The following is an 11,317-nucleotide window of genomic DNA, read 5'->3' as shown; positions in this document are numbered from 1 at the left end:
TGTAGCTGTGATATTGCTGACCTCCGTTACACAGTGCGTCAATATTGTAGCTGTGATATTGCTGACACCCGCTACACAGTGTACCGCCGTATTGTAGCTGTTATATTGCTGACCTCCGTTACACAGTGCGTCAATATTGTAGCTGTGATATTGCTGACACCCGCTACACAGTGTACCGCCGTATTGTAGCTGTTATATTGCTGACCTCCGTTACACAGTGCGTCAATATTGTAGCTGTGATATTGCTGACACCCGCTACACAGTGTACCGCTGTATTGGTGATGTAATATTGCTGACCTCCGCTACACAGTGTACCGCCGTATTGTAGCTGTGATATTGCTGACCTCCGCTACACAAGCTACTGCCGTATTGTAGCTGTTATATTGCTGACCTCCGTTACACAGTGCGTCAATATTGTAGCTGTGATATTGCTGACACCCGCTACACAGTGTACCGCCGTATTGTAGCTGTTATATTGCTGACCTCCGTTACACAGTGCGTCAATATTGTAGCTGTGATATTGTTGACACCCGCGACACAGTGTACCGCCGTATTGTAGCTGTTATATTGCTGACCTCCGTTACACAGTGCGTCAATATTGTAGCTGTGATATTGCTGACACCCGCTACACAGTGTACCGCTGTATTGGTGATGTAATATTGCTGACCTCCGCTACACAGTGTACCGCCGTATTGTAGCTGTGATATTGCTGACCTCCGCTACACAAGCTACTGCCGTATTGTAGCTGTTATATTGCTGACCTCCGTTACACAGCGCGTCAATATTGTAGCTGTGATATTGCTGACACCAGCTACACAGTGTACCGCCGTATTGTAGCTGTTATATTGCTGACCTCCGTTACACAGTGCGTCAATATTGTAGCTGTGATATTGTTGACACCCGCGACACAGTGTACCGCCGTATTGTAGCTGTTATATTGCTGACCTCCGTTACACAGTGCGTCAATATTGTAGCTGTGATATTGCTGACACCCGCTACACAGTGTACCGCTGTATTGGTGATGTAATATTGCTGACCTCCGCTACACAGTGTACCGCCGTATTGTAGCTGTGATATTGCTGACCTCCGCTACACAAGCTACTGCCGTATTGTAGCTGTTATATTGCTGACCTCCGTTACACAGCGCGTCAATATTGTAGCTGTGATATTGCTGACACCAGCTACACAATGTACCGCCGTATTGTAGATGTTATATTGCTGACCTTCGCGAAACTATAGCTGTTAATTGGCGGGTGGCTAGATCTACAACCGCTATATCGACCACAAATACAGCTTTATACGGAGGGAAACCATCATTTCCCTGAGAGAGTAAAGTAAATGTATACATCGTAAGGTTCCTTCCTTCATTACTTAAAGTTAAGTGTGTCGATCGATTTAAAGAGAAGTGGAATGTACCGTAAAAGAAGTGGGTTATTGGGTAAGCTGTGTTCCGATGCATATATAGAGGTTTTTAACAAGACCTGCTGCTCATGAGACCCAGGGGGGAGGAACAATCAGTCCGGGCTAAAGTAGATCTCGCATCCCTTTGTTAAAGATCGGGCGAGGTAGGGGGGAGGTAGAGGTTGTTGTATATGTGTGTGTGTGTGTGGTTGGGTGGGGGTAGGTGGTGGGGCGGAAGTAGAGACCGTTATGGGATGTAGAGTAGAGACTGTTGTGTGTGACGGAGGTAGCGACTGTTGTGTGCAGCATGGGAGGTAGACTGTTGTGTGTGTTGGTGTGGGTGTATGTGGGGGGGGGGGGGGGGGGGGGGGGATAGAGACTGTTGTGTGTGTGGGAGGTAGAGGTTGTTGTGTGGGTGGGAGGTAGGGCCTGTTGTGTGTGTGGGAGGTAGGGCCTGTTGTGTGTGTGGTAGGTAGAGGCTGTTGTGTGTGTGGTAGGTAGAGGTTGTTGTGTGTGTGGGAGGTAGGGCCTGTTGTGTGTGTGGGAGGTAGGGCCTGTTGTGTGTGTGGTAGGTAGAGGCTGTTGTGTGTGTGGGAGGTAGAGGTTGTTGTGTGTGTGGGAGGTAGGGCCTGTTGTGTGTGTGGGAGGTAGGGCCTGTTGTGTGTGTGGTAGATAGAGGCTGTTGTGTGTGTGGTAGGTAGAGGCTGTTGTGTGTGTGGGAGGTAGAGACTGTTGTGTGTGTGTGAGGTAGAGACTGTTGTGTGTGTGGGAGGTAGAGGCTGTTGTGTGTGTGGTAGGTAGAGGCTGTTGTGTGTGTGGGAGGTAGAGGCTGTTGTATGTGTGGGAGGTAGAGGCTGTTGTGTGTGTGTGAGGTAGAGACTGTTGTGTGTGTGTGAGGTAGAGACTGTTGTGTGTGTGTGAGGTAGAGGCTGTTGTGTGTGTGGGAGGTAGAGGCTGTTGTGTGTGTGGGAGGTAGAGGCTGTTGTGTGTGTGGGAGGTAGAGGCTGTTGTGTGTGTGGGAGGTAGAGGCTGTTGTGTGTGTGGGAGGTAGAGACCGTTGTGGGATGTAGAGACTGGTGTGTGTGTGTGTGTGTGTGTGTGTGTGTGTGTGTGTGTGTGTGTGTGTGTGTGTGTGTGTGTGTGTGTGTGTGTGTGTGTGTGTGTGTGTGTGTGTGTGTGTGTGTGTGTGTGTGAGAGGTAGAGAGTGTTGTATGTGTGTGTGGAGGGGGAGGTAGAGAGTGTTGTTTGTGTGTATGTGTGTGTGTGTGTGTGGGGGGGGGGGGGGGATAGAGACCGTTGTGGGATGTAGAGACCGTTGTGGGATGTAGAGACTGGTGTGTGTGTGTGTGTGTGTGTGTGTGTGTGTGTGTGTGTGTGTGTGTGTGTGTGTGTGTGTGTGTGTGTGTGTGTGTGTGTGTGTGTGTGTGTGTGTGTGTGTGTGTGTGTGTGTGTGTGTGAGAGGTAGAGAGTGTTGTATGTGTGTGTGGAGGGGGAGGTAGAGAGTGTTGTTTGTGTGTATGTGTGTGTGTGTGTGGGGGGGGGGGGGGGGGGATAGAGACCGTTGTGGGATGTAGAGACCGTTGTGGGATGTAGAGACTGTTGAGTGTGTGTGTGGAGTGGGATGGTGGTAGAGAGTGTTGTTAGTGTGTGTATGTGGAGAGTGTTGTTAGTGTGTGTATGTGTGTGTGTGGTGGGGGGGAGGTAGAGACCATTGTGGGATGTGGAAACTGTTGTGTGTGTGTGTGTGGAGGGGGGGGGGGGGAGGTAGAGACTGTTGTTGGAGTGGGATGGGGGTGGGGAGGAGACTGGTGGGTGTTAGAGGGGCGGGGGGGGGGCGGGGGGGGGGGGGGGGGTAGAGGGTGGTGTGTGTTGGAGGTAGAGACCGTTTTTGGAGGCGGAAACTGCGGTAGAGATGTTTTTGTGTGTGGAGGGGAAGTAGAGACTTGTGTGTATGTGGGGTGGCGTTGAGACTGCTGTGTGTGTGTGGGGTAGAGTATATTGTGTGTTGGAGGTAGAGGCCGGTGTAGGGGGAGGAGACTGGTGTGTAGGGGGGGTAGAGACTGTTGTGTGTGAGAGAGGTAGACACTGTTGTGTGTGTGGGAGGTAGAGGCCGGTGTGGGGGGAGGAGACTGGTGTGTAGGGGGGGTAGAGACTGTTGTGTGTGAGAGAGGTAGACACTGTTGTGTGTGTGGGAGGTAGAGGCCGGTGTGGGGGGAGGAGACTGGTGTGTAGGGGAGGTTGAGAGTGTTGGGGGGGGGGGGGGGGTAGAGACTATAGTGTAGTGTATGTAGGAGGTAGAAACCTCACATCTGATACAATTTGTCATATATGTTGTGCAACATTCAGTATGTCTACATACTTGTCTTACATATTTTAATAGTCTTACATACACTCTGCCAACTCTATCTCTCTCTATAAAGATATTCCACAGTGCAATATTCACGCTTATCTTCAATGTAACTTTTTCACTCACATTCCATTTAAGATAAACCATTCCACGGAATCGATGGATGCCGACGGGCTTTACTTTTAGCACGGTTTATTGTGGTAATGGAAATAGTGTTGTTGCTTTGATTTGTTTTAATGTAATATTTGATACAGTGTACATACTATTCAAATGAATCGTTTCATTTCGTGTTGAAGGCTTGATAATTCTATTTAAATGTTATGCAGGCACTTTTCCAGCATCTATATCAGCTGTAAGAGTTTCATCATTACACCTCATTCAAACACTGCCCCTTTAATGGGACTTTTTCAGGCAACTTTCGAAAATATAAGCCAGTGGGTTTGTTTCATTTTCATAGATACTTCTCTATAGAAGTGACATAACAGATTAACTGTAGTTATATGAAAGAATCGGGTGTTCTTTAATCTCATTTGAGTGGTATAATTATGTGAAAGCTATATCTGTTGCTACATCGATTACGTTAATGACGTATGTGGGTACATGGGTTCACGCAATCTGGTTAATATAGTTTCTGATATGCATGCAAAATGTTATATTTATCTTTTGTCTGTGTTTAAAAATATGGAAGATAAGTCAGAGTTAATCCAAAATCACCATCAAACATAGTCCTGCTGTCAAAGGAGAAATTCCGGCAAGACAGACATGGGGTATTTTCTAAATGATGATGCATCTGGACGCGCTCAAGTAGTATAAGTGCGATATCTACTGTAGTATTGCAAATGCAGGTAAATAACTCCTCATATCCCAAAAAGCAGAATACGTATTCTCTATCAACCTTTCAGATAAGTGCATATATAGATTCAGACGTGATCTAACGACTTCTGCTGTCCAGTATACAAACTAGTTTAACGGTATCTATTTGGAGGCTATTTTGACGGAGGTAATATCCTAGCACCATAATAGTCCAGCAATGGGGGGGCTAAGGGTAAACTAATGATGGTAGTTCTGTAGACAGACAATAGATCAAGTCCTGGGTATCCATTCATGAGAGTCTCTCCAGTTAATGTCATCTATATCACAGGTGTCGTGAGATCAGACTGGGTTATACTACAATTGATTTCTTAAAAGCTAATAGATTTGGTAAAAGAGTAAATAACATTAGTCGTTTTCAATGTTGAGCTGAAAATGGAGTTTTAACGATAAATATATGTGTAGAATAATGTATCACAGTGTTTTGTTTGGTGGCCAGCATTTATACGCGGAGATGCAGTTGAAATACTAGGGGAGACCGGGGAGAAATGTAACACGAGGCATTTGTAAGAAGGGCCATTACTCTCAGAAGAAAAGTTATAGCAAGTCTTAGGTCATGTAGAGTTACTTCCCTTAGCCTTCCCGCCAAGGACATCCAGCTTTGACTAAGCAGTCGCCACAAGGAAAGTGGCAATGAACAAAATTCAAATGTTATGCACGCAAGTCAAAAGCTCAATAAATACCATGATGTTTTTTTCACCGGACGTATACTGCTGGCTGTGTGATTAAACCTTTTAAATGGAAATTTGTCACATTGCGCCATATTTTGAAGAAAAAATTGTGGAATGCCCTTTTGCGGTCGATCTATGACACGGGATGAAACATGGACGTCTTCCTTCGGGGCAGTTGTAACAACATGCCCCATCTTCTGACATATATGTAATATACATATGTATGTGTGTGTGCACATTTATACTATTGATGTTGTCTTTTCACTGTGTGCCTTGTACTCTCCATGAAATGGAGGAAATAAAGAAGGTCTATCTATCTATCTATCTATCTATTTTCCCTAAGAATTCTGTCCCTGGGTCTTTAGGTCCAATTCTTTTCTCGCCAGAAGTTGTTTTCCATTCCCGAAAGCAAAAGAAATTAAAGAACAAACCAGAACCAAAATCAAAACGTCTGGCGTTTAAACAAAAGAGGAAGCCCGTTAAGTGCCATTGTGGCTGTGATTCTGATTCTGAAATAAACATTTGCTTGGTTTGTTGCGACAAGTTTTCAAATAGTCGTCCAGTTGAAGAATGGGTACAGTGTTCTTCATGCAAGTATTGGGCCCATGAAGAGTGTTCATCAAAACAAGGATTCTTCACTCGTCAGAGCTGTCAATCAGATGACGATGAATGACGAATGAACATTAGGTTCCTGTTTTAAAAATCGTTGAAAAGCATTTACAAGTGATACACATGGGAAGAGAATTATGGATGTTTAAACAAAGTAAATCAGTTTAATAGTTCCATTTTGGTGTATTTTCAACATTAAACAGTGTGTTAATTTGACCATTGTGTTACATTTGATACATCCACTCGTTACTATTGAACCATTATTTGGTGCTATTGTAACACTTGCTAGCATCGCCTTTCTTCTGAATAATTATGTAAAGGCGCGACATGGAGCCTCAAACGATACTGAATTTTTAAAGCCACTATGATGATGTTTCAAGTAGCATTAACTTACTTGACAAGAGTGTTTCCGGTATTGATTTCCATTGATATAAGTTGCCGTGTTACATTTGTCTCCGGTCTCCCCTAACGCCTTGACGTATCCCTGTTATAATGGATGTGCACGTGGCCGAGGTGTGGGTGTGGATGCCGTGTTGGTGACACCCTGATGACGTGTACAAGAAGAGTGTAGCCCTGTCCTGCAGGTAGCATCCGCCACTCACACAATTTGCATAAAAAGGAAGTGTTTGTTTGTAGCCTTACGCCGCACAGCAGCACTGCCATAACGTCGACGACCTGAAAACAACTGAATAATGAATACTAGACAGTTATTGTGTTGGTAACCAGGCAATCCAGTGACACGATAGCGCGTTTACAGATTTGGGTAAAACTAAACTCGATATGTTAATTACACTTGCTGCGTACAAGTTGCAGAGAAATATATTCATTTTACAACACAGTAGGGAGTATGGGGAGTGTGGGGGCGGGAGGGGTGCTTTTAGGGGCAGTTTTAATAGGTCTCGACTCTTCTAGCTGACTCAGCATAATTGTTAAATTCTTCTGGGATTATGATGAAACTCCCCGCGTGGTCATCGACGACCATTCAAATAAATATTAAACGTCAACGTCAGAGAATAAATGAAGTCACAACAATCAGGCTTGTCATAAGTGATTCAGCCTCAAGGGGAATAACTGCTGTGAGGTAAGAAATAAATGAAGCGCTATTAACAGTGTAAGTCGTTCTTCTGTTCCCGGTTGTGGACGCAGATATCAGCGGTCGATCAGTTAGGCTGTTGATGCCAATATCAACCGTTTGTGGATCAGACATAAAATCTAATATACTCTGCAAACCGGAAAAATAACGAGCTACGTATCAAGTGGTAAAAAATATGTCGATGTTGTGTTGATGCAGGTGCCAGTATTTACCCTGAAGATGCCATATTTATCTTATATTTCACATTACATGTTGTGTTGGTTTACAGAAGATTAAAGGGAATCTATAAAAACTCGATAATTGAAAGAACATAATATTTATTTAGGTTGTTTCGTTTAGAATTAAAGAATATCGCTTTGGGGTAGTGTAAAATTCTGAAATACCGAAATGGCAACGATAATAAAATGAAATGGAACGAACATATGACGTGTGTTGCTGACTCCTGTAATACAATCAGCGGACAAGTAACAAGAGGGCGCTGATCTACCGCCAGCGCAAACAAAATTGAATATTCTTTCTAATATGTGTTACACGTGGTGGTATAGAATTAATACTTCATTATTTCATGAACGCATTTCGAGAATTATCATTTTTGCAGGTTACATGTTATAAACACTTTCTTTCCTTTTCAGTATTTCTAAACAATACGTAGTGAGTGAGTGAGTGAGTGTGGTTTTACGCCGCTTTTTGCAATATTCCAGCAATATCACGGCGGGGGACATCAGAAATGGGCTACACACATTGTACCCATGTCGGGAATCGAACCCGGGTCTTCGGCATGACGAGCGAACGCTTTAACCACTAGGCTACCCGACCGCCCCCTTAACAATACGTATGTATGAATGAACTATATTGACTACATACTTTGTAACTTGTGATTATTTGACTTTTATTGATACTAAACATAGAATTAATAATCTAATTAAAGCGACAAAACCCTTTCCATATCCAATAGACATCTCTGCATAAAGCAGAGTCGATTGTACGATTCCGACTATATCATGAGCATGTGTTTATGAATCACTATCAAATAGTAATGATACCAGGTGTTCGCGAAAAGGCGAGCGTATCCTGCCCCACCGGTAGCACCCGTCACAAACACATGCAAGGCTAGTTATGTATGTTTTTCTTTTTTAAACAAATAGATAAATCCGCGACGAATTAAACAACCGTATCACACTAGGGGAGTTATATCTCATTATTGATAAAATAAGGCCATCCATCCATGTTAGGTTGTGTCACTCATCTTCATGCTCTGATAGGGGGCACGGGTGGCCCAGTCGTCTAAGGCACCGCGATTCGCTGTGCAGAGTTGCGTCCCTTGGGTACGCCAGAAATCTATGATTGTGGGTTCGAATCCAGGTTCGCCCCGATTATGTTTCTAGGTTTGTCAGCACCATACCCGTGCTCGTGGGTTTCACCGAAGTGGTAAACATCTGAGACCTGCATCACCTCGGGCTTTCCTCCCACATTAAGCTGACACCCCGTGATATAACTGTAATACTGTTAAAAGTGGCATTAAACCCAACTCACTAACACTCATGCTCTGATAGCTGCAGAGAGAGGGGCTAGAGGGGGACGAACATGAATAAAAAAGTAAGTAAAAAACTAGCTCCCGGAAAGAATACCACTAACAACGAGTGTTGTTTAAGACATTTGCGAAACTGGAACACAATTCAGTCGTCATTGTGCTTGACGTTGAAATATTGCTGTCAGTGTTAAAAGTTCTGAAAACGTAACAAGCGGAAGGATTTGATAAGAAGAAATACAAGGCAATGCACAGAGTTCACTCACTGTCTGTGTATAAGACTTTTTATGAAACGGGAAATACGTTTTTTTCCAGGCAGAGGTCATTTATATTCAAGCTTGTGAATATAAAAAAGAAGTTTTTACGGGTAATTTAGCACAGGTGGGAGAGAACAGAAACATTATCTACCGAACACTGTGACAAGAACAAAAGCTAATTCCCTACACATCAACTGACGCACTAGGTTTTGTCTGCCGATAATCAACGCTGGAATGAGTACAGGTGTTGCTATCGCTAACTATGTAAGTATCCCGCCCGGCCTGGCGTGCTCAGGGCTTCAACGTGCCCACTGAGATGCCATACCGCAGTTCTAATTTTTGTACCACACTCAGACACAGTATATTGACTCCGGGCCGAACAGTCCTTCTTTTATCCCCTTAATGCCAAGCTAGGCAGGGTACCAACAGACATCACCCTTTTTTATATGAAGCGGTCGGGAATGGAACCACCCACCTTACGCTCTCCTCTCAGACGCACTATCTTTGCTTGTTTGTTAACGTCGCACTAAGCAATATTCAAGCTATATGATAGCCTTCTGTATATAATTGAGTCTGGACCAGACAATCCAGTGATTGACATCATGAGCATCGATCCACGCAACTGGGACACGATGTCATGCATCAACCAAATCAGCGAGCCTGACCACCAAATCCCGTTAGTCGCCTCTTACGACAAGTATAGTCGTCTTTTACGACAAGCATGGGTTGCTGAAGACCCATCCTTACCCGTATCTTCACGGGTACCTACACGGAAAGGAAACAATCGACCGATACCAGAAGAATTCAAGACCTTAAGTCACATGTGAACTAAATACAACGAACTAAAATTCCCTTTTTGTACACGACACTAGTGTTATAGACCAGCTAGGAAGTGTGTGCTGAACATTCAGTGACGCTAAAAATAGCACGATAATTTGCGCCTAGTTTGGGGTTAAGCAGCGTTTCGAATGAACTCTTGATGATTACCTTTAACGTCAGTTGGTTTGCCTGTAGTGGTAGACTGCAAAACAGCCAATCAGCACACCCGGTTTGCTTATTACACAATGAGGACGGGAATATTTCGGTTAAATCATGGCATGGTGCTTTAATGTGGGAGGAAAGTCGGAAATGATTGAGGTCGTAGACTTCTACCACTTTGGTGAAACCAACGAACACAGGCATGGTGACAAACCTGGAATCATAATCATAATACGGGCGAGGATTCAATCAAAGGATCACGTCCACTTACTCCCTGCAATACAATATGGTGTGATGTGCATGTAAATAATCGAACCATATGCTTACATATTCCTTTGAAGTTTTCACAATTCAGCCTCACACATGTAAAGCAATACAAAAGCTGTTTGGGATCGACATATTAAAAGTCAGGTCCATATAGTAAACTGCTAATAAAGCATAAGCCACCAATAAACTACAAGCGTCAACAGATAAGCCTGTTTAGACCAGGCACACGCCATGCCCGTGAAACGTTGGTGCTTGTCGCTCCAGTACCACACAGGGCTAGAGCCTATGAACGCTCAGTGTGTGTGGCGTGGGGGTCTAGCGGTAGTCAGCCATTGCCGAGCACCGCAGTGGAATCAAATCAATGCAACACCGTGGAATGAAAACTCATTAAGGGACATAGCACAGCGAGAGGGTACAGTTAGAAACACGCATGGACGGATGAAGTGATGGCGGGCACTGGAAACAACTGGCGGACGATGGTGGATTGGATCTACCACACGAAGTCGTGTTTGCCAACAAACGAACCTAATTTAACTTTCTGGAAGTGTAACGGCGTGGATTCCTCTCTTGATGTTGTACAGCCTTGTGGGTTTATGTGAGGTGTGATAATCACTGTGTTTCATATGCACCATTATTAACTGACGGTTCTGCTTGCCAAATGTCAGACCTAACATATGTGACACATCGCCAAGCAGTTGACCTATAGGAAATGCGATGTAGACACCCACGACCCGGATATAAAACTGTTTTTAACAATGTTACATAACGTTATATATCATATTATAAAAACTAGTTTGGGGAATCATGTCTGTGTGTGAGCTCATACCATCAAAACGGATATACTAGAGACATTGTTCTTTGGTTGACATACGGGTCTTAACAATCTGAAAATGGCAGTGTATCATCTGGTCAAGTGTCACGTGGTGACCAAGTTACGTGTCTTTCTTTGCATCTCCATCTTCGGACTAGTCAACGCAACTTCAGAAGCTTTTAGACTTGGTAAGTACATTAATTTTAAACATAAGGTATTAAATACTGGTATGGTATATATGTATTATTTAATATGTATTATTTATTATGCATCCCTTGGTTGCGTTATAAGAGTAATTGTGATGAAAAATTCTTTTCATTGGCCAGCAGCTGACGTTATTGATCCGTACATGACGTGATGATATAGATAAACATGTATGGTTTACAGATCACTTTTGAACTAGGGTATTGTTGTTGTCCTTCAAATCATTAATCTATTACATATACCACGAACGACATATTTCTATTATGCAACAGGAGCTATAG

The 11,317-nt window shown here is 43.8% G+C and overlaps 1 protein-coding gene across 3 annotated transcripts in view; it reads left to right on the top strand.

Annotated features, from left to right (window-relative positions):
• Positions 1-10,261: 10,261 nt before the first annotated feature.
• The window catches only part of LOC124146014 (glutamate receptor 1-like), a 36,589-nt gene continuing 35,533 nt past the window's right edge, over positions 10,262-11,317 (top strand). For all 3 annotated transcript variants that reach the window (XR_007218979.1, XM_046516030.2, XM_046516029.2), the window contains exon 1: positions 10,262-11,020. Coding sequence is in view for 2 of the 3 variants with exons in the window: in XM_046516030.2 (XP_046371986.1) it covers positions 10,912-11,020 (109 nt within the window). In the remaining variant the exon portion in view is untranslated. The remainder of the gene's footprint in view (positions 11,021-11,317) is intronic.

Source organism: Haliotis rufescens, unplaced genomic scaffold (assembly GCF_023055435.1).
Source record: "Haliotis rufescens isolate VD_foot unplaced genomic scaffold, xgHalRufe1.0.p SCAF_7, whole genome shotgun sequence".
Classification (NCBI taxonomy): Eukaryota; Metazoa; Mollusca; class Gastropoda; order Lepetellida; family Haliotidae; genus Haliotis; species Haliotis rufescens.
This window is presented reverse-complemented; position numbering and strand designations above follow the sequence as displayed.